General features: G+C 34.7%; 2 protein-coding genes and 1 non-coding gene across 4 annotated transcripts; 2 read left to right on the forward strand and 1 right to left on the reverse strand.

Moving 5' to 3' along the window:
• Nucleotides 1-2,082, forward strand: LOC144550129 (ammonium transporter 2 member 1-like). Of its 2 annotated transcripts, XM_078298522.1 has the most exons (4): nucleotides 1-350; nucleotides 423-689; nucleotides 779-1,064; nucleotides 1,495-2,082. In XM_078298522.1, exons 1-4 carry the CDS (start codon nucleotides 84-86, stop codon nucleotides 2,046-2,048), a joined length of 1,374 nt encoding a protein of 457 aa, XP_078154648.1. In that variant the 5' UTR covers nucleotides 1-83; the 3' UTR covers nucleotides 2,049-2,082. The 2 variants fall into 2 exon arrangements, with proteins under 2 accessions (XP_078154648.1, XP_078154647.1); XM_078298521.1 differs by having other exon boundaries at nucleotides 1-689.
• An 11,203-nt stretch (nucleotides 2,083-13,285) lies between these two features.
• Nucleotides 13,286-17,040, forward strand: LOC144575302 (ammonium transporter 2 member 1-like). Its single transcript, XM_078325394.1, has 3 exons — nucleotides 13,286-14,284; nucleotides 15,219-15,504; nucleotides 16,387-17,040. Exons 1-3 carry the CDS (start codon nucleotides 13,634-13,636, stop codon nucleotides 16,929-16,931), a joined length of 1,482 nt encoding a protein of 493 aa, XP_078181520.1. The 5' UTR covers nucleotides 13,286-13,633; the 3' UTR covers nucleotides 16,932-17,040.
• Nucleotides 17,041-21,205: 4,165 nt separating this feature from the next.
• LOC144550710 (small nucleolar RNA R71) lies at nucleotides 21,206-21,312 on the reverse strand. The gene has a single exon (XR_013510553.1). It is a non-coding gene; the product is annotated as a small nucleolar RNA R71 (small nucleolar RNA).
• Between the last annotated feature and the right edge of the window lie 3,446 nt (nucleotides 21,313-24,758).

The raw sequence follows: 24,758 nt of genomic DNA on the forward strand, positions 1-24,758 counted from the left end.
TGCCAAGACCAATCAATACTCATTTGCTCTTTACTGCCATAAGCCCAGCCGGTGAAATACTTGCTTATGATTCCAACCCACCGATGCTACCTAAGTGGCTTAATAAGGGTGACAATGCATGGCAGCTAATAGCTGCCACTTTAGTCGGGCTCCAATCAATGCCCGGTCTTGTAATTCTCTATGGAAGCATTGTGAAAAAGAAGTGGGCTGTGAACTCAGCATTCATGGCTTTATATGCATTTGCATCCTCCCTCCTAGTATGGGTGTTAGTCGGTTACCGTATGGCCTTTGGTGAAAAGCTTCTTCCATTCTGGGGTAAAGCTGGCCCCGCACTCAGTGAATCATTTCTTGTCAAACGTTCTAGTTTGCCTGCCACAGCGCATTTCTATAATAATGGTACCTTGGAAACTGCTCGTGTTGAGCCGTTCTTTCCACAGGCTGCAATGGTATTTTTTGAATTTACATATGCTGCAATAACAGTAATATTACTTGCGGGATCAGTCCTGGGTCGTATGAATATCAAGGCTTGGATGGCCTTTTCACCACTCTGGTTGATTTTCTCATACACCATAGGAGCTTTTAGCTTGTGGGGCGGTGGATTTCTATATCAGTGGGGTGTCATGGATTACTCTGGTGGATATGTTGTACACCTCTCTTCTGGCGTTTCAGGATTCACCGCCGCCTATTGGGTATGCATTATTATTCAAATAGTTTATTTGATATGGCGCAAATGTATATATGTTATAATTGACATTCTTTTAATTGTTGATAAATTTAGGTTGGTCCTAGGCTAAAATGTGATAAGGAGAGATTTTCACCGAACAATATACTACTGATGATTACGGGTGCCGGGTTGTTGTGGATGGGTTGGTCTGGTTTCAATGGTGGCCAACCCATGTCTTCTGGCATCTCCGCTGCAATTTCTATTCTGAATACACACATCTGTGCTGCTACCAGCCTCCTCATGTGGACTTTTCTTGATGTCATATTTTTTGAGAAGCCATCAGTTATTGGGGCAATTCAAGGGATGATGACAGGCCTTGTCTGCATTACTGCTGGGTCAGGTATATGTTTTTCCGTAGCATTAATTAACTGTGCCATGGAACAATATACATATCTCCCCCTGGTCAGCCTCTGCCAGGTTTTAAAAAAAACAATACATATCTCGGATTTGGTACATTTACAATAAACACCTTCAAGAGTATCATATTGAAGCATAGCCCCTTTATTCTAACAAAGACAAAATATATACTATTGTTGTACTATACATTAAAATATTAAATCACTCTCTCTAAGTATAATATGCCACATTCCTAGCTATTATATGTACGTTGGCTTAGAGTTTATGCCAAAGTTTCAAACACTTACAACATACAGCTACATAGAGTTATAAAAAAAGTGTTGTTATTATCCCGTCCTTCTCGTAATTAGTTTTAATATATGGTTAAGAGTATACTTCTTTAAGCTTGAAAAGTAAATGAAAAAAAATTGCAGGAGTGGTACAAAGTTGGGCAGCACTCCTAATGGGCATAGTTTCCGGCAGTATACCGTGGTTCACCATGATGATCCTCCACAAGAAATCAGCCCTTCTTCAAAAGGTCGATGACACCCTAGGTGTCTTCCACACCCATGCCGTTGCCGGTTTGATTGGTGGTTTAATGACTGGTATTCTCGCCGTACCTGAGTTGTGCGATGATAACATCACTAGCATCCCTGGCCAGAAGGGAATGGCTTATGGTGGCGGCATTGACCAAATGTTGAAGCAAATCGCTGGCGCTATGTTCATCATTTTATTGAACGTTGTCACTACTACTGTTCTTTTGCTGATCATTCGTGTGTTTATTCCCTTGAGGATGCCAGATGATGAGCTTATGACAGGGGATGATGCAGCGCATGGAGAGGAGGCGTATGCATTGTGGGGAGATGGAGAGAAGTTTGATGCTACCCGGCATGAGACTATCGTGCACCACGTACCTGTCAATGACGAGGTCTCTCTACACAGTCGCTGTAGCAACAACGATAGCCATGGGGTGACAATCCAATTATAGGCGCCTTTTCTTTATGGAATCATATCATAATTAAGATAGGGTGCATATATATTATTGTTATTGGCTTATAATAATATTGTTGTAATGCATATATATTATCTATATGTGAAACGAGAGGGCACAGCGGTTGTTGTATCAATACTCTGTTTCAGATTAGTATCTGTGTGTTATACTTTTTGTCTCACTGAAATCTTGATTCAAAGAATGAAATGAATATTGAAGTGTAATCAGTAATTTAAATTTTTCTAATGTTTATAATCTTTCATTTTGAGTAAACTTTTCTTATGTGATTTAACAAAATATAAAATTAAAGAGGAGAGATCATTTGACAATAGATTATCAAAAGAATTCAATAAAATTAAAAATTGGAGTGTAAATTAATTTAAAGGTATGTTATTTGACATATAGATAGACTAACAATTAATAATTTAAGTATAATTATTTGATAATGTGTCAAGGATGTTAATTTCAAAATGTCGAAATTCAAATCACTTGATTTATGATAAAACCTACATCAAATTTCATCATACTTTATAGACAAGATATATGAATAATATAGATTATGGCAAGCTGCTGCATTTTATAAATTAACCAATTGTAGCATCGGTCTTATATGCGTTGCTTAATTTCAACACCGGTATATCTATTTATTTTCACCATCAAACAAAATTAATGTTGAAACGTACGCTTGAATCAAATATGTCTAATACCCCAATCAGATAAAATAGTCTCTCTTTTAACACAAATTATAGCTTTATATTGGAGAGTTTGTCTTAATTAGATACCAGTTGTTTATATCAGACATAAACACTTTTTAATTTGGTTGTAATGAAACTGATGAGAGTCCCCTCACTTTCTCAAAAGAAGATGACAAGGATTCAGTGAGATAAAAATCTTGTGCATAGATTTGAAAAGAGCCATTCAACCATTAGTTTTATTTAACTAGTTTTAGGTCTTCGCTAATCGTTCAATGATTTGAGATTCCAATTAATTACATGTTATCACGTAGAGGTGCTCTTGATTGTCATATCTCTTCTTTTTTTTTGTTTAAGAGTAGATGATTTGCCTATTAATGATTCTTTAAGTAGCATGTCTCCTTTTACTATTGATAATGCCCCAACTACGAGCGAGTCGCTTTGTACGTGAATATATAACATATTTTAATGTTATGTTAGAGAAAATAAATTGCTCTCATGTAGCACTAAATCTGCTGCTGAATTTGACATTTGAGTTACAAGTAGTGTAGCACGCAGTTTATAAATTTCATTTCTTTTCTTCTTCTTTTTTCCGTCGTTTGCTTAGATAGAGTAATACGGCAAAATAGAAAGATGGTCCGATAGACATCAAACTAAATTTTGTCTGATGTTCAGTTGGAACGTTTGATTGTTATCAAAAATCATGTATACTTGATCCGCATAGATCATATAGCTTATCGTGCAAATTTTGATGCTGATTAAATTTAATGCGATGTCCATCAGATCTCTTCCGAATTCTCTAAATAATTCAGATTTCTGCAATTACAATTCTACATTGCAATGACAAAAAAGTGTGCATATGTCCGATCACTCTGGTATACTAAACTCGCATCGGCACCATCGATTTCATAGCGGCCAAAGAGGATCTGCCCTCATATCTAATAAGAAACCCTAGAAGCATGTACTTGATTTTAATGAATAGCGGCTGCTCCAGTTAGATCTCCCATGCTAGATAAATATATGCCCACTCCCTCTCCAATCTTTAATTTCTTAAAATAAAAACAAGTATAATCCTCTTTGACTTTTAGGGGTTCATGATCCAACAAGGATAATGTCAAAAACCATACCCAAATTAATTGTTCTTATGGGAGGTTTCTCCAAAAAAATCAATGTATAATTTAGTGGATTATTTAGCAGCTAACAGTCCTCCAACTTCAGTTCTTCAAAAATTTCCGAATATTTTCAACTAATTTTGTAAACATTAATACAAAATTCTGTAAACATCAATACTAAATCATGTAAACTAATTCAACAAATCCTGTCAACATAAAAACGTGTAAAAGCTGTTAAAAACGCGTGACAGCTGTTGGGGACCACCTTCTGTGGACATACACATATAATCCTATAAACATACATATTGTACTTGAAATTATGGCAGTTGTGGCAGTTGAAAGCGGGTCAGAACTAAGCTAAAAAGGGAAAACTTTTATACACAGAGATTTTTGGAAGACTGTAGCCCGGGAGACATTACCTTTTCTCTATTTATATTGACTTGAGTTAATTATATGTTGTGTTTATGAGCCAAACGAAATTGTGATATGGCATGGAGATGGCCTCTGAATCTGCTTCAGACAAAGTATATGCAAGGTATATACAAACAAAAGTACATTTTTTTTTCAAAAGGAATATATGAATTAATCTCAACCACTTCAGTCAGTTATCAGATTATACCAAACTATATTTACATTTTTAAGAAATCATAATTACACCATTTACATCTGATACTGGCACTCCATATGTATTTATATTTTTATTTGATAAATATTTATAGCCTTTGTACTTCATGATAAAAGTTCGTATATCTTACATTGATAGACAAGAGAACTCTGAAAGATATATTTTTATTTAATAAAATGCTTAATTTTTACTTTCTAATTAACTTCCAGAAAATAATATTGTGAACACTATGCACATTAAATATAAATCAACACTTATTTGATTCGGATATAAACAATTTACATGTTATTATGTTAAGTATATTTTTTTTAATACAATAAGTGGCACACAATATTATAGAATAATGTAAGAATTATTTTTCAAAAAGAAGGTAACAAAATAAAACTACTTAATACATTTTATGAAAGCAATTACAAAGAGACAGGAAAATAATGTACTGTTAGAAGAAGGAAAAAAAAAAAAAAACTATTCTAACACACCCTCATTAACTTCTAAAAAGAAAGTGGCTGGGAATTCTTCATTGAGCCAAAAATCCTTCTGTTCCGCTCCTTTCATCAGATTTATATCCATTTTGGAAATAAATGTGCTGTGATTCCAAAAGAATCACAGGACCATGTGATTTCAAATCTATCTTTTCATTTTATAAATTGCATGAATTTCAAAAACAATTCTTTTTTATGTATGAATCTCAAAACAGATGAATGGATGAATTTAGAATAACATGGTTATGTGATTCCAATCACAGCAAATTTATATCCGTTTTAGAAACTTTATGTAATAAGATGATACCACTTGCTCCAAGCCAGGCCAGATGTTTGCTTAACCACTCCATAATTTTAAAAATTATAATTATATATATTGAATTATTTTTCTAAACTTTTATATAATTAAAAACCCTTATATAAATGTGTGATTGTAGTCTAATAATTAGAATTTTATTATCATCATGTGTGATGGTAGTCTAATAATTGAAATATTATTTTATGATAATAGAGACTCGAGAATCTAATTTTTTAATTATAAAAGATTGACGTCACCGAATATCATATTGCTGTCCAGAATGAGATGGGTGGGGCCTCAAAAAAGAAAAAATGAGATGAGTGAGGCACGTGGCAACTGTTGAGAAGAAGATTTTCGTCGAAGAAGCAAATTACACAAGATTTTTTTAGCCTATGTGAGTCTTTATAACCAAAAAAAAAATCTCATTCATGATAAGAACCTAGAGTATTCCTCCGATGTATGACTTTTGCACCAGATTTAATTATTTTACCAATACATAAAAAAATATAAAAAGTATTACATACAACAAGACACACGATATAAGACGAGCATGTTTGCACAGAATAGCAAGGTCCCTTTCCTAACCAAGCGGATAGTCGCGTATGAGGGCGCGACACATATTTAACATTTCTCTCTAATCTTTTAAAATAGTTCTAGCTATTTTAATGATTTTAAAAAGTCGGTTTGAGCTAAAACGACCTTCAACGCCTACCTCGGGACATGGAATCTCACCAAATCTACGTTTAAATCACAGCGTACCCCACAATTGTTATTTTCTTTTTCTTTTCTTCTTTCATATTTGTTGTTTCCAAACCTGTGAAATCCATTAAGGCCTGTTCGGCAGTAGTTGATTTCATAAATTTTGAAAAAAATAACTTTATCCATATTTTTTTTCCTACTGACTGTTCGGACACTAGTTGTAATATCCATTCTTGATACCCACATGGTTCTTTTATCATTTTCTTTCTTCATCACTTGTAAGAAAAAAAAATTATATCAAGGCTCCGACTTTCTTTTTCCAAGAACTGAAGCTATTGTACTTTTTTTTCTTTTTTGTTATCAAGAAAACATTAATTAGAAGAAGTATTAATTTGTATTGTTTTGTATGAGTACATTTTCACGACCTTAACTTAAAAAAAAGCAAAAATATATAAAATGATTTGTAACAGTAAAAAGTTAAACTAGTTTAAAATACATAAATAAAAAAATGAAACACAAAACTTAAAATAAGTAAATACACAAATAGCATTTCAACTAGTTTAAATACATAAATCCATAAATTGAAACACAAAGCTTAAAGTCATTTAAATACACAAATAGCATTTTAATAGTACAATAATGATTGATTAAGCACAAAATTTTAAAAAAATTATACAAAATATAATTTAAAAGTACATGAAATTTTTAATTGAACAAAACACACGACTAATTTTTAAGCTAAGTTTATATATTAATTATAATAAGTGATTAGTATAAATAATATAATTTTATTTTATTATTACGTCTTCTATAAAAAGTAAAAAGAAATTAACTTCCTAACAAAGTTTCCATGCATTTATCAAACATCTATATTCTAAAAAATTTCATAGATTAAATAACTTTGATTTTGATAAATTGAAAATTTCCATTCCCATATTAAAATTTTCATTCCTACAAAATTTTCTTGTTGCTGAATAGGTCCTAAGAGTGTAAGAGGGAAAAACAAGGAGAAGAAAAAAAGTAAGAGTAAATGCTTAACTCCCTCTGTACTTTAATTTGAAGATTATAATATTTAAATTGTTTGTGTATAGAGTTCACTCTCTTTCTTCTCATTTTTTTTTCTTCAAAATTTAATGTTTTTGAGCAAGTAAACATGGTCCGAATAATCAATCTTTGATCTAGTGACAAAAACAATACTCTCCGAGTAGAAGATCGTAGGTCGAAATCTGGATAAAGATTCCTAATGAATATTAAAAAGAATTGAATGGCTTAATTCCTAACTTGACCCGGTCAATTCCAGTCATTTCGATCACTCCTCTCATCTTCCTGATTTTTTTATTTATATCCAAAAATTAAATCAAATTACAAAAAAAAAACGAAGCACCGTTGAATTTTGAAATCTACCCAATCTGGTTATCCAATAACCGGATTTGGGATAAATGTCCGGTTATCCAATAACCGAACTCAAGAAATATAACCGGTTAATTACTAACCGGAAAGTTATTTTATTTTATTTTTTTTTTAAACCGGTTAATCACTAACCGGAAAGTTTTTTTTTTTAAAACAGAAATTTCGAATTTTTTTATTTTTTGTATTAAAATATTAGAAATGTTGAATATATTTCTTTGAAAATAGATGGAATACAATATAATTTGATTTATTAGAAAGACTGCAACAAATAACCCGGATCAATATTTTTCAGGCCGGATTTTTCGCGGATGTAAGAAAAATTAATATATTTCTTTATGTGTTATTGGAAAAAAAATAAAAATGTTTAGATTCTGAGTTATTGATTCCGGTTCAAAAGTCACTTCTAGGTAATCTAAAAAATATTGTGATTCATCTAGTACATTTAATTAATAAAAAGTTGTATCTATTTTTGAAAAAAAAACAAAAACAAAAACTTTAATTTATTTAATAATTGTTTTTCAAAAAGAATTCTCAAAATAGAAACAACTTTTTATTAATTAAATGTACTAGATGGATCACAATATTTTCTAGATTACCTAGAAGTGACTTTTGAACCGGGATCAATAACTCAGAATCTAAGCATTTTTATTTTTTTCCAATAGCACATAAAGAAATATATTAATTTTTCTTACCGCCGCGAAAAATCCGGCCTGAAAAATATTGATCCGGGTTATTTGTTGCAGTCTTTCTAATAAATCAAATTATATTGTATTTCATCTATTTTCAAAAAAATATATTCAACATTTCTAATATTTTAATACAAAAAATTAAAAAAAATTCTGTTTTAAAAAAGAAGAAGCACAAATCCGATTAACCAATAACCGGACTCAAATCAAATTTCCGGTTAATGGCTAACCGGACTATTTCAACGAGTCCGGGAAATGGAGGACCGGAAATTTGATTTGAGTCCGGTTACTGGTTAACCGGTTTGGGTAGTTTTACAATTTCACCAGCTAGATGATTATTTTTTTTAATTTTATTTATTTTTTGAATATATATAAAAAAATCGGCTCATCTTCCCTCCTCTCTCAATTCCAGAAGCACACCTTACTTATCATTGTATAAGTTTTACCAAAACAATAATAACAAAATGAAATATGAAAAAGAAATACCTGCAATCTGTTTGCACAAAATGGTATTATATTTCCTTTTTTTTAAGAAAAAACTGAAAACGCATTAAGTAGAACTTAATTAACTCAAATAATGCTTTTAAAGGTCTGTTGGCCAAAAGCCGATGACAATTGTAATAAAGAAAATTATTTACATCTTAATTAACTCAAATAATAATATTATTATTATTATCTAATGCTTTAAATGTCGGGTTCAGAATATGTCCAAAAGTTTCTTACACCGTACGATTAAAACTTCACCAAAATAGTATTAATTGATTATAATTAACATCTGTTAATTCTTATCCGTTAGAAAGAAAAGTTTATTCGTCTTCTCTTCTCAAATCACTTCAGAAAAGCTGATATGCAATAATGCAAAGGGAAGCATTATCTCACCGAACTGGGCCCACAGTTCTCCTTTAAAAAAAAAGTTTATGTTTCCACACATGAACAATTTTTTTCTCTCTTTTTCTCTTTTGTCCAGACACACATATTATGATGTATATATAAGGTCCTTCTTGTTTTATTTGTTATTGTGGGATTAATATTATGGTTCAATCTAGATAAACTTTTTTTAACCACATATTTGAATATGCCGCACATGTTATAACATTTAGAAAGAAAAATATGATTTCTCAAAACAATCAAACACTCATTTAGCATATTTCTATAATTTCGTGTGTATCTGTATTTATGGGTTTCCAACTTTTTCAATGTAAGTTCTTATCTCTGTCAAATTATATCCGATATAATCTCGTAACAAACGAACATGTCATATACGTAAAGGTTCTATGTAATGGAATGGAGGAAGGTGTTAGTATTATTTCGTTTAAAGAAAGACGTTGTAAAGGGGGAGAAAGATTGGGAAAAGAGACGAAAAGTACTTTTTAATTAATTTGAGATATTTATATATGTATTCATTATAACTTCATGATTTAGATATTTTCCGATCATAATTAGAAATTTAGTTATTTCTCCATCTAAACTTACTCATTTTATTAATATACACATTTCTATATTTAATTACTTAAAATTATAATTTAATATTAATTAAATTTTAAATGTATAGTTTTACCCCATCTAAATCTTCCATCCCTCCTTCCCGCTACCCTTTCCGATCCCTATGTTTAATGCAATAATTTTAATTATTTTTGAATTTCTAGTTCCGTCTCTGTATAGTTTTACCACATCTAAATCTTCCATTTCTCAAAAAAAATATTTTTGCATATTTTAAGTTCTCGCGAGCTCTCTTATTGATACTAACTCTCAGGACATTATTGTTTCTTATATTTTGACAAATAGGGTCAGAAGGGAAGAGGTTTCAATTATTTGATTTGCTTTCCTAATTTATATTCTTCTAATGTAACAATGTAATCACGTTTACTTCAGTTTTAATGAATTTTCTTTGCCTTGGGTGTTGGGTAAGAGTCTTGTCTATTTCAAATTGCTTTGTAAATTGTAATCAGGTCACATGAATTTTGCATTAAATAAAGTGAAAGAGAGAGTAGCAGGAAGGAGAGACGGAAGAATTAGATGGGGTAAAATTGTCAATTTAAAATTTTTGGATGGTGTGGACAAGCTTCGGACAGTGTTAAAGGCATTTTGATTGGTGTTTGACAACGACTAAACTATTACAGATTTTTTTGAATAATCAATCGATTATTTTCAATTATAACTGATTATTTCAATTATTTCTGATTAATTGTTTGATGGTACTCTATTCAGAGACGAAACTAGAAATTTATGATAGGAGGTGCTAAAATTAAAATGAGGAGTAAAACTAATATACACTTAAGTGTACCGTACTCTTAAGTTTAGGCCGTTCGATTTTTTTAAAATTCGTGCTGACACGACTTTTAAAGAATCTACACGACTTTTAAAGAAATCGAACGGCCTAAACTTAAGAGTACGGTACACTTAAGTGTATATTAGCTTTACTCTTAAAATGAGCAATATATTGTTTGTGGGAATTTTTTTTTGAGATGAAATATGGAGGTCCAGCCTCCAAATTCCTATTGATATGTAGACACCAGGGGTGTCAAAAGTACATTTTCGAAATTTAAATTACAATAAAGGAAGCTATAAAATAACTACAACTAATTAATGAAAGTACTGTAAATAAAGAACTTGTAACATGTAACATCTAAATGCCTTCCTTCTGTCACTAATCAACATCTACTATATCTCATGTTATTCCAAACCAACTTTGAATCCAAGTTCTCCACCACAACAAAGTAAGCTCCAACCACTAGGCTACAAGTAGATATATGATATTTTATGAGATGGATTAAACTGTATAAAATGTTCCAAAAAAATAAAATTCAATTAAATTTCAATATACATAACTAATTTTTTTTTTTAAATTATAGGGTGGTTTAACACCCGTACGGATGAATGTAAATTCGTCCCTGACTTTATCTTTCCAATCAAGCAATAAGAATAAGAATAGTATGCTAATAAATGTAAGAAACTAACGAACTGTTAAAATAAAGTATCCAGAACAACTATTTTTTTTTATTTTATGAATTAAATATTCTTAATTCATAAGTGATCATAACGGTGTAAAAAGAATGACAATTTTGATTAACGTAACAAATATTTGAATAATGATAGTCAAATATATGAATTTGTACAATTATCCAGACATGCAGAAATGCCTTAAGAATTATAATTTTATATTTGTATTACGTGTTAAATATAACTGTCTAAATATTAAAATAAACAAGTTAGGTGTTTACAGGAATAAAATTTGTTAATATTATATGCCTTGATGATTGTAACTTTATATCATGTGCTAAATAGGAAAATTTATTTGTTTCTTAGAAACACTTACATGTTAAAAGCAATTAGCCAAGTTTGTGATAATAAAACAATAGTCATTAATATGTGGAGAGAATTATACAAAGAATATATTAATTTTGATGGAAGTGACATTTGAAGACTTTAAATGTCTCTTTAAGTACTATTGCAAGAGCAATTATGAACAAACATATAAATCCGTATCATCAAGTTGTTATATTTCATGCTAAAAAAATCAAATAGTATAATATTAAAAATAATTAACTTAATTTTATTTATATAGAGTCCGACTACTATGTAAGCGGTGACATTTTAGCTTAAGTGCTACCAACTTTAAAATATATTGGATATACTAGAAATAACGAATCTAAACTGTTCAAACCGATGTAATTCACAAGTAATGTATTTATATATAAAATTGAGGGGTTAACAAATAAAGATATTTAAGTTAATTTTAATATATTTTTTTATTATTATTTTACTGTTTGACTTCAAAGTAAATAATTTTAAAAATTATAAATTTTATATGTAAATGCATAAATTAGTTTGCACGGTTTAGATTTTCGTTTGAATCCTATCTGATAGGTTTTGAAGACCGTTAAAGATCGGTAACAATTAGGTTTGTATATTGCCGGACTCTATATAATATATATATATATATATATATATATATAAAGAGAGTTAGGCTGGGGTGCTATGGATAGCATAGAGGCCTCTATGCTACGGCTCAATATTCGAGTTTTCAAAATCCAAACGGTCGATCCGAACCGTTCATCTTATTCTCCATATTAATATCTGCTTGGAGACCAAATTTAACATTTTTCTGAATTTTTTTACTATTTATTAAGTATTTTACAAAATTGTTGATCCAACGGTGGCTGCACAAAACAGTAAAACCGTTGGATTAGCGATTTTCAAAGTGGCTTAATAAATAGTAAAAAAATTCAGAAAATTATAAAATTTGGTCTCCAAGCAGATATTAATATGGAGAATAAGATGAACGGTTCGGATCGACCGTTTGGATTTTGAAAACTCGAATATTGAGCCGTAGCATAGAGACCACTATGCTATCCATAGCACCCCAGCCTAACTCTATATATATATATATATATAGAGAGAGAGAGAGAGAGAGAGAGAGAGAGAGAGAGAGAGAGAGTGTGTGACTAATATGCATTCGGTAGCATATGGGCCGATATGCATACGGTCCAAATTTGAAATTTCAAAATCCAAAAAGTCGATCTGAACCGTTCATCTTGTTCTCCATATTAATATGTTCTTGGAGACCAAATTTTACATTTTTCTGAATTTTTTTTTACTATTTATTAAGCTACTTTGAAAATTGTTGATCCAACGGTGGCTTGACAAAATAGTAAAATCAGCGGCCACCATTGGATCAGCAATTTTCAAAGTGACTTAATAAATAGTAAAAAAAATTTAGAAAAATATAAAATTTGGTCTCCAAGCACATATTAATATGGAGAACAAGATGAACGGTTCAGATCGACTTTTTGAATTTTAAAATTTCAAATTTAAACCGTATGCATATCGATTCATACGTTACCGAATGCATATTAGTCTTTCTATATATATGTGTGTGTTCAAAATAATTGGCTACTAGAAGGTCAAAGAGCAGGGTGGAGATATTTTGTCTGGACAAAATTAATTAATTTCTTAATTTTTTTTTCCATATTTGAATTTTGTTTTAATTTTGTTTAGAGCTCGAAGTCCTGATCCCGTATCGATCATTTATTGAATTTACTGATACCACAACCCCACCCCACCCCACCCCCGTGGGCTGCTGCTATTCATCTCTTTTTGTGATTCTAATTATTTTTTTAAGATAAACAAATTTGACTTTTCAAGCCTTTTAAGCCTCCATAGGTTCTCCTCATTCTCACAGTTCTCCATTATCATAAGAATCGGAGATCTGATTTCACTACTTTCAGTGATTTAACCCCACATAGATTCACCATACTGCCAGCCAAGATGCGAGCATCTGAGATTCAATTGGATACCATGGATATACTTTATTTTAATCGACAAATACTGGGTTCTCAATTTTTTTTAGGTTTGGAGAGAAGGTAAAACCATCACTTTCATCACCTCCCTCTCGCTTTCCACCTTACTGGACACGGCCTATGATATATTCCTTGCAATACCCCACCGATATCATCCCAATCAGATTACTTTTCTCCCCTCGTTATCAATCCGCCAATTCTCATTCTCTTTCAAAACACTAATACGACGCTAATTAATATCTCCAATCACTAATTCCATCAGCTGAGAAATCGTAACAATGGACAACGCAACGATTCCAATTGCATACCAGTCGAGACCACCATCAGTGCCTGACTGGTTGAACAAGGGAGACAACGCATGGCAGCTGATTGCCGCAACAATGGTCGGGATGCAGTCGATGCCTGGCCTCGTGGTTCTGTACGGTAGCATTGTGAAGAAGAAATGGGCCGTGAATTCAGCCTTCATGGCGCTATATGCCTTCGCATCCACCCTCATCGTATGGGTCCTTGTCGGTTACAAAATGGCATTCGGTGACCGGCTTCTTCCCTTCTGGGGCAAGGCGGGGACGGCGCTCTCCCAGTCATACCTTATCCATCGTGCACACCTCCCCGCCACTGCACTCCACTACAAAAACGGTACTATAGAGACGCCCATGACGGAGCCATTCTACCCCCAGGCGACGCTTGTATTCTTTGAATTTGTATTCGCTGCGATCACTATAATATTGCTTGCCGGGTCGGTGCTCGGTCGGATGAACATCAAGGCATGGATGGTTTTTGCGCCGCTGTGGCTGCTGCTTTCGTACACAATTGGAGCTTTTAGTCTCTGGGGTGGAGGATTTTTGTACCACTGGGGTGTTATCGATTACTCCGGCGGTTATGTCATCCATCTCGCTTCGGGTGTTTCTGGATTTACCGCCGCATATTGGGTACAAATTCTTTTTTTTTCCATTTAGGTTTTCCTTTTTAATTTTCTCTTTTGTTGACTTGGAAATTTCTTGGTAAAGAGTTCACGTGTGCCATTTTAGGCGGCTATGCCGAACTGCCTAGCTGGTACGGAATCAAGCGAAAATATTGACCGACTGGATTTTAGTGGGATTAAAATGTCAAAATCAAGGTCCCACCACAATAAAATGTTTGGCGAATCTTTTTTTTTTTTTTTCATTTTTGAAAAGAGTCATTTGATAAAATTAATTAATTAATAATATCTTTTTAATACAAGAAGACTGATGCAATTTCCATTCTGTTACTTTCAAGTGTTCTTTTCATAACCAAATTAGCTGCCCTGCTGTATTTATAAATTTGACCGTTACAAACAAATCTGTCCCTGTTGTTGACATAAAAAAGAGTATGGCTAATATAACATTAGTGTCATTTAAGTCTATATAACACCAATTCCAAAACCTATCAAATCGAGTTCAAATGGCGAATCCAAACCGTTCAAACCTATTAACTTTATGAGTGATGCGTTTACATGCAAACTTTTTATATTTTTGAGTTATTTTAGTATCAAATCAAGCGGCAAAAAAATTGAAAAATGAATGTATTAAATTAACTTAAAAACTCACACATTTGACCGCTTGACTTGATACCAAATAAACTAAAAAACTTATAAATTTTACATGTAAACGCACAACTAATTAAGTCTATCGGTTTGAACGGTTTGGATTCACCATTTGAACTCGATTTGATAGATTTTGGAGTTGGTGTTATATAGACTGAAATGACACTGATGTTATATTAGCCATACTCCATAAAAAATGTTACTTAATTCGCCCCTGTGATCTAAATAAACTATTCTCCATATTCTTCTACAGAACTTTGTAGACTATTTCTAATGATGCACCCCAATGGCATTGTCAGGTGGGTCCCAGGCTGAAGAGTGACAGGGAGCGGTTTTCACCGAACAACATCCTGCTCATGCTTACCGGTGCTGGTATGCTCTGGTTGGGCTGGTCGGGGTTCAATGGCGGTGCACCTTACGCTGCTAATATCACCGCCGGAGTGGCCATTCTGAATACGCACGTCTGTGCGGCCACGAGCCTCCTTGTGTGGACTCTTCTTGATGTAATTTTCTTCAGCAAGCCATCGGTCATCGGTGCCGTCCAGGGCATGATGACCGGCCTCGTTTGCATCACTCCAGGAGCAGGTATAGAGATCTCATTAGTTGTTTTCTACTTCACAATGACAAAATAAACTGAATATCTATATATTTACTCATAATTCAAAGGTTTAATTGAGAATCTTGCTAGCGGGTGTCTAGTGTAGCTAACAGAGCAATTTAATACGGCGGTACAGTACAATTTGATAAAGCTAAAGCATAAGTGCATAACCATGTTAGAGTGTGGCTGAGCTGAGCTGTTAATACATAAACTACTCGCTTGCCACCAAACAATTTTTGTTAATTACTGAAATTAGAATAAAACAGAGGTACTAGCTGTACAAGAACATAGAAATTTGGTGTTCTATTAGGAAGATAGAAGTTATTCTTGTGCGCACGTTTCCAACCTGTCATTAACCTTCAAGAAGGTCTAATCTGCCAAGTTGTCGGTCAAAAGTTGTGTGCTCTGTTTTTTAGTATAAACAGATTGACAACTAATAGTATAAACAGATTGACAACTATTAGTATAAACAGATTAACCTTAAAGAAGGTCTAATAGCATAAACAGATTGACAACTATTAGATGCAACAAAGAAAGGGATAATTAACCAAAGCTTCTGAACTTTTTCACAGCTATATTTGGTATTTACATTATCCAAACCCTGCTGTAAAAATAAAGATATATTTTTGTCAGAAAATATAAAAGACATAACCAAAAAGCTACATCCACCATTCCTTGCATCAAGTAGTGCTAGAAAGATATTATTAAATTAACAATCAAGAATATTGTTTCTTGCATTTACAGAATTAATCATAAACATATTGCAATATTCTTACCTTCCTCTTTACATCAAAATGAGTTAAAAGAAAAAAATAACAAAATAATTAATAACAAGCATTAGTTAGAACAAATTATGCTCTATATTGCAGGGCTTGTGCATACGTGGGCAGCAATTGTCATGGGCATATTCGCTGGCTGTGTACCCTGGTTCACCATGATGGTCCTCCACAAGAAATCGGCATTGCTTCAAAAAGTCGATGACACACTCGCAGTTTTCCACACTCACGCAGTCGCCGGCTTGCTTGGAGGTGTCCTCACCGGCCTTCTGGCCGTTTCTGAGCTCTCCAGCTTCGATCTTCCCGTTGGTGAGAAAGGCACATTTTACGGCGGAGGCATCTCCCAACTATTCAAACAGATTGTCGGCGCTTTGTTCATCATTGGGTGGAACATCTTTGTGACGACCGTCATATTACTTGCAATTGGATTGTTTATTCCCCTTAGGATGCCTGACGAGCAGCTAATGATCGGTGATGATGCGGCACATGGAGAGGAGGCATACGCACTGTGGGGGGATGGAGATAAGTTTGATGCAACCAGGCATGAGACAATGGTGAGTAATACAGCCGGGGATGAGGATAATGTGCAGCGGCAACTCAACATCATGGGTGCCCGGGGAGTCACTATTCAGTTGTAGATTGGAAAATGTTGTAAAGAAAGAGAGATCATAACATTGAGCTTCTTTGATAGTTTTTCTATTTTTTTTTATTTAATTTCTTTATTTTATAGGAACATAACTTGGTTCATGTATTTGTGTGAGACCAACAAATGACCATTATTGCGAACTGCAACTTGCAAGAGAGTGTTATGGAATATTAATAAGACGTACCGATTCTAATTTGTATAATGCAGATAGATGTATTTGTAAGAACGCTTTATATTCAATACAAACCCTCCATCTACCAAGTTTTAAAAAAAAAAAATTATTAAGACAATTCCTTTTAGAGAAGACATTTTTACAGGTCAAACAGGAATTGGTGCTGAAAATTTGCCAATTATGTTAAATTGGAATCAGCGCATTTCCTTTAGTTTTTTTTATTGTGCCATCTATATAGCTACTGTACTGTTTCTTACTCCTAATTTGTTAGTTTGACAAGGAGAGCTCCCAATGTCTTTTGTTTAAGGTTGCAAACCTTCTCATTTGGTCTTGTAAAATTTTTAAGACCGCAAGATGGATGATTTTGTCTTTTGTACCTTATACATTAACCAACAATAATTTGTCATTTGTAAGCAAATACCTACAAATTCCACTCTCGTTTTCATTTCAAAAAATTCACTAAATGAAATAAAGTTTCATTAAAATTGCATGATGCAGTCTTCAAAAAATAAAAAGTTTCATAACATAACGGTAATTAGCTTGTTCCATCAGACAGATACAGCCAGATGAGATAACACAAGATACTTTGATGAAAAAGAAAATCTAGTATCTACGCCCAACTAGTGGGTTTTGGGGTACTTGTGTTAAAGTTAAACCCAATCCAAGATCACTAGCGTTAGTGATTGGACTTTACGAATCAAAACCACTGGGCTTTTCTTTCTCAATTACTAACTAAATTCAAACCCAAATATTATTGCACAGCAGCCTGACTAAATAAAAAACATCCCTCCAGTCTCCTCCTCTCCGTCGGAAAAATCACCAAACTGCTCCTCTTTTTTATTTTTTTATTTTTTTAATTAAAAAGGCCGAAGTTCATTTTCATTGAAAAAAATAGTTAACTTACATAGTCCTAAAGTTCATATCAAAACAAAAACCAACTGGTACCCAAAAACTCTCAGCATACATGCTGGAGACAACCTGATAACTTGCATACCAACATAATAGTCAAACTGCAGCAAAGTCACCTGACACACTTCATATACCCAAATTACCACAGCAACAGTATCAAAACAAAAGGCTGTATTTATAGGCCACACCATGGGGCTAAGGCTAAGAAAAGAAAACACAAAATTCGGCTGACAAGCCGTGTTCTAGCTGCTGGTCCTATCCTGCATAAGGCACGATCTGCATCCCTGTGTCCTCTTCTACTGGGTGCTCTGCAACATCTTCATCTGGATGCCAACTTGATATGGGTAGAATGTTCGGGTCTTTTGGCCACATGGCTGTCATGGATGAAACTGGGTGCTTGACTTTGCCTGACCAATAATGAACAAGGGAGATGATTAGTAAAATAGTTTGTCTCACTGTTTTTTTTCTTACCTTGCGAGAAGCAAAGATCATTTATGTACTTCTAGATTGTCCAAACTGCAGCACTGAAAACTAATAAAAAGGCTGATCTGTGATTTTTTGGCAATTGATTAGAAAAGTTAATAATATCGGCAAACCCGCTCCATCCTATGCTAATCTCTTGACATGACCCTAGATAAAATCATATCTGTTTGGTGAATGGACATGATACAAAGAGATGGTTTATTGTTTCATGATTACTACAAAAATGGCACATATCAGATCCTTTCCACGCTTTCTTTTTTAAATTGTCTTTGGTCAATATTTAATTTTTATGATTTAGCCACATAAAAATTCTAATCTTAATAGGGATAGGTATGTCCACGATGACATTGCATGTTTGGGAGTAATTCCTCTAAAATTCATAAATTTATATAAAGACTTGACAGAAAAGTTATCATTTGTTTCACATCTCCAACTGAGCCTACCTGCAAATGAGTATAAGATAAGTGACTAATAATTTCTAGAATTTCTAACCATTCTGCATATTGAATCTCATCTAAAGACCTTGATGAATCATAACTTGACGCATTATTTGACATACGATTAAGCCTAAATTGGTCCTAATTGTCATGTTTTGTTGCATTTTATTTATTATTTTGTTTAATTTTAATTAATGTTAGTCAAGACACAAGATACTGCGCAAGTTGTTAATTATTGCAGAGTTGGAGCACGAAACCGCGCAATTTGCATTTGCACAGAAGATCAAGAATACCAAGCCGAATGGAGGAAATAATTCTTATCAAATTCAATTAAGGCATATTATTTGGCTGGTTTCACCTGGCGCAGATTGGTTACCAAATGAAGCGGCATTTTGATTTAAGTGCATGATGACTTATTTAGCCCATTTGAATTTATTACCAAAAAGGGGAGATTTGATTAGCTGATATATTTGGCTCTGGCTTGGAACCAGAGCATCTCTGTTTTTTTAGCTTTTAATCTTTGCACCTTGAATTTTGAGGGAATTCGGCCAGAGACAAAGAAAAAGAGGGGAGACTCGGTGAGAGGAAAAATCGAAGGAAAAGAAGAAAGCGGCAGCCCGACTCTTCGAATTCGGTTTTAGCAATCCTTTTATTCTTCTCCTTTTCTTTTCTTTTTATGATTTTAATGAAATCAAATATGACTTGTGCTTGTGTTGAAAATATGCTTGGCTAAACATTTTATCTAGGGATATGGGAGTAACTTGATACTTTTGTTATGTTAATTTAGTTGTTTCAATTTTATTTGTGGTTGTGATGTTGATTTGTTTATGAATGCTTGAATGGTTTGTTTAGTTATTTCTCATTTTATTAAGGGATCCGCTAATAATAAATTGAGACCGAAAGGAGAAATTTATATTAGAAGTACTTTTTAAAATAGCGATAGTTATGCAAACAATATTAGGTAAATTTGGTGATGGACCGAAAGGAGAAATTGAATTACTAGAACAACATAAATAAACTTAAGTACTCGGAGCTACGAAAGTAGTCCAAAAGGCTTTTGGGGAAAAACATGGGTTATCAAATAGCTTAATGGGTTTAGATTAAAACTGGTAAGCCACGAACGTAGGAGACCTATTTAATCTAGATACGGTGCGAAGCCACGAAAGTGGATAAACATCTACCTTAGGAAAACACCCCCTCAATAATTGCAACCCAAATATTAGAAATACATAATTAAAAGTATCATAGTGAAACCATAACCCTAGATATTCATTCCCTCTGATATTTCTCATCATTTTCTGTTTCTGGAATTTATTCTGCATTCTGTTAATTCAAGTTGCATTTAGATAATTCAATCTGCATTCTGTCTGGAATTCAGGCTGAGGTTCTGGAATTTAGTCTGCATTAGTTTATAATTCATTCTGCATTTAGTTAATTCATCCAACATTTTTATAATTTAGTTTAAAAGAAAACCACTCAATATTTGCTTGTCTAGATTACTGAAAACCGAAAAACCAGTACTTACAATACCTCTCTGTGGTTCGATACCCAAATTACTAAGCGATAAGGTCATGCGCTTGTGACCGAATTGTATTAGGATTAGGGATTAAATTGTTAAGCTACCAAAAATACCATCAAGCTTTTTTGGCGCCGTTGCCGGGGAGGTAACGGAATATTGGTACAACCGGTTTGTAAGTGAGACTAGATATTTTCTTTTTGTTCTTATTTCCTTATTTTCTTTAAACTAATCTATTTCTTTTTTTCTAGATTCGCACGATATTGGCCCCTGTTGCTCATCGGCCGATAACTCGTGCATTTCTGAGAAGTCATCCAGAACTGGCTGACCCCACCAATCAAACCATCCATGTTGGCACAGAACCACCACCGATGGCGGAACGACCGAGATCTTTGCGCGAGTTCGCCATCCCCTCCACGCAAAACATCACTTCCAGCATCCGTGCACCTACAGTGGCTGCAAACAATTTTGAAATTAAAACTGCAATTTTGGGAATGGTCCAACATAACCAATTTACTGGTTTACCAAATGAGGACCCAAACCTGCACCTGTCCATTTTTCTTGAAATTTGTAATACCTTTAAGGTTAATGGTGTGTCTGATGATGCCATTAGACTTAGGTTATTCCCATTCTCACTGACAGGTAGGGCTAGGGCATGGTTACATTCGTTACCAGTTGGTACCATCACTACCTGGGAGGAGCTTGCTCAGGCCTTTCTTGCTAAGTATTTTCCGCCTAGCAAAACAGCTCAACTCAGGAACCAAATCACCTCTTTTGTCCAAAAAGATGGTGAGTCTCTTTATGAGGCTTGGGAACGGTTCAAGGAATTGATTAGGTCCTGTCCACATCATGGTTTAGAGAAATGGTTGATAGTTCAGACCTTTTACAATGGATTGAATTATAACACTCGATTAACCATTGATGCAGCTGCAAATGGAGCATTAATGAATCGTGGGGTAGATGATGCATACACATTGATTGAGGACATGGCTCTCAATCACCATCAATGGACTTCAGAAAGGCCTACACCAGCCGCACCAAGGGCTACACCAGGTAGGCATGAGGTCGATGCAATCACGCTTCTCTCTGTCAAGTTTGATGCTCTCACAACCAGGTTAGATAAACTTAACGTAAATGCAGTCAGCACAGGTAACCTCTTTTCTTGTGGCAATTGTGGGATTGGTGACCATTCAACTCTTGAGTGCCAGTTTGGCAATTCTCAATCTCGAGAGTCAGAAATTGAACAAGTAAACGCTTTAAATGGTTTTGGTAGGCCCCAAAATAACCCTTTTTCAAACAAATACAATCCTGGTTGGAGGAATCACCCGAATTTCTCTTGGAAGAATAATAACCCGAATGCAATTCCCCAACAGAACAATCAACCTCCTGGTTTCCCTCCAAAGCAGTTTAACCCTCAACCAGCCCCACAAAAGTCTAGTCTAGAAACCTTGCTTGAGAATTTTGTGACAAAACAAGACCAACGAATAAACGATCAGGACAAGAATATCTCCAATTTGGCATCAAAAATTGACCAACTAGCAACCCAAAATAGAATGCTAGAAACACAATTTTTCCAATTTTCCCAACAAGCGAGCTCCTCTTCAAGAGCTCCAGGCACACTACCTGGTCAACCAGAAATCAATCATCGAGAGCAATGCAATGTGGTGACTCTGCGAAGTGGGAAGCAAACGATTGATCCAACTCCACCAATGAAGCTCGTATTGACTGGTGACAATGCATGCTACATCGGGAAAGATACACCTGCACAACAAAATGTAGGACGCACTGATGAAAATGCAGGCCGCACTGACGATAATGCAGGTGTCATAAAGAAAAAAGAGAGTGAAAGTGAAGAGCCTAAGTACGTCGAACCACCTCTATACAAGCCCCCACTTCCTTTCCCACAAAGATTTATCAAAGCAAAACTTGACAAACAATTCGGTAAATTTCTTGAAATGTTGAAAAAGTTGCAAGTCAACATTCAATTTACCGATGTCTTGATAGAAATGCCCTCTTACGCTAAGTTCTTGAAAGACATTTTGTCTAATAAGAGAAAACTCGAAGAGTGTAGCACAGTGGCATTGACGAAGGAGTGTAGTGCAGTCCTTCAAAACAAGTTGCCCCGAAAATTGAAAGACCCTATGAGTTTCTCAATCCCTTGTGTCATTGGCAACACCAAATTAAAAAAAGCCTTGTGCGATCTTGGAGCGAGAGTGAGTTTGATGCCCCTAAGTGTCTTTGAGAAGCTTGGCCTCGGTGAGTTGGAGCCCACTCGCATTTCTCTTCAATTAGCCGATCGATCAGTTAGATATCCCAAGGGGATGCTTAGGGACGTTGCTGTAAGAGTGGGCAAAATGTGTTTTCCCACGGACTTTGTGATTGTCGAGATGGAAGAAGATTCACACATTCCTATCATTCTAGGGAGACCTTTTCTTGCGACCGCAGGCACTCAAATTGACGTGAAAAATGGCAAGCTCTCCCTGAACTCAGGAAAACAAAAGGTGGAATTCAATCTTTCTAAAACCATCAAATATCCCTCTGATGATGATAACTCATGTTACATGATTAAGGCGATTGATGGGATTGTCACAGAGTTCTTTGACGAGCTTATTTCGAAAAACACTTCTGAATCCCTTTCGAGTAATCCCGAAGACCAATCTTCCCCGAGTGGTGAAGAGGATGAGATCGAGCATGACTCTCTCAACTCCAAACTACTTGCACCAGCAAGTGTAGCCCGAATTGACAATGCAGGCTGCACTGATGATCGCGTGCCTGCACAGAAAAATGCATGCTGCACTTCAAGCAATTCAGGCACCATTGCTGAAAATGCAGGCTTCATCCAGAATAATGCATGTTGCATTCCCTTTCACACTTTGATGGCAATCAAACTTAGACTCAGACTTAAACCAACCCGAACCGACCCCATCCCATTAAACCCTACCAACCGAACCCCCCTCATTTCTTCCTTTCTTTCTCTCCAGTGCCGAAACCCCTCTCCCACACAGCGTCGTTTCTCTCTCTCTCTTATAGCGACAGCGCCGCCACCGCTCCACCTTTCTCTCTCCCGCCACCACTACACAGCACTGCCGCACCGCCGTTCCTCCTTCTACAGAGCCGCCGCTCAACCTTCCTCCTTCTCACCGACAGCACCACCGACCACCGAAACCCCTCTCTCTACACAGCCACCGCCCCCACTTCCACCCTCTCTTACGCTGCCCCCACAATCTCCACCGCCGAAACCCCTCTCCCTCTCACCGTCCCCACTGCCACCCTCTCTCACAGTGACTGCCTCTTCTCTCTCTCGGACATCAGCAGCTACAGTCCAAGGAGTGGCCACAGACGACATTGAAGACGACGCACCACCACCGATTCGACAAATGAGTGTTGGGTTTTGACTGTTCAAACCCATTGATTAATTATGTTGGGGTTTTGACTGTTCAAACCCATTGATTAATCATGTTGGGGTTTTGACTGTTCAAACCCATTTATATGCTTAAGGTGCGGAAAGAGTAAAACAAAACTTTTACATCTACCTTAAGCTAAGGATTAAATGAATCAAGAAGATTCGTTTAATCCTATTTACAGATCTACTCCATAATTGATTTTCTAAAACATTAAATCTACTTATCAATTAAATAGATTAATATAACATGTTTATACCTTATTTCCAAATCATAGTTGGAATGCAGACCGAGCGAGTAGAGCCTCACCAGGGAAGGAATCGACTCGGAGTATCACACGTGTGATACCTCTATTGGTTATCCACCAGGACTAACCAGAGAGCGATTTATTTCTTTTGCCAGAAATACTATAAACCGCGGTATTCTGCAAAAACACTATTCACCGAAAAATTCATTTCAATCAGATTTGCTAATTAAACCAAATCTGAAATACCGCGAAAATTCGGTAAAACACTATTCACCAATCGAAAAACCGTAAATAGAGAAATCCAATTAACGAAGTAATCAGATTAACACGTGAATTAGTGGTTTTTCTCTTTCACCTATGCCCCTCTATTTATAGGCAAATGAGGAGGTTCGCCAAAAGACCGAAATACCCCCGTACTTGACAAAATTACATTTTTGCCATTTTGGATGTGGCATTCAAATTTGATTTTGCAACTTCATATTGGTTAGATTAGTTTAATGGATTCTAAACCCATTAACCCAAAGGAATAGTAAATAGTAACTATCCAATATCAAATATGTATAATTGTCATGTACAATTATATTCGTTTACGGTTTTCGTTTGGTAATTTTTATATAACATGTCAAACACGTTTATAAACAAACCTGTATTTCT

This window comes from Carex rostrata, chromosome 2 (genome assembly GCF_964058835.1).
Source record: "Carex rostrata chromosome 2, lpCarRost1.2, whole genome shotgun sequence".
NCBI lineage: Eukaryota > Viridiplantae > Streptophyta > Magnoliopsida > Poales > Cyperaceae > Carex > Carex rostrata.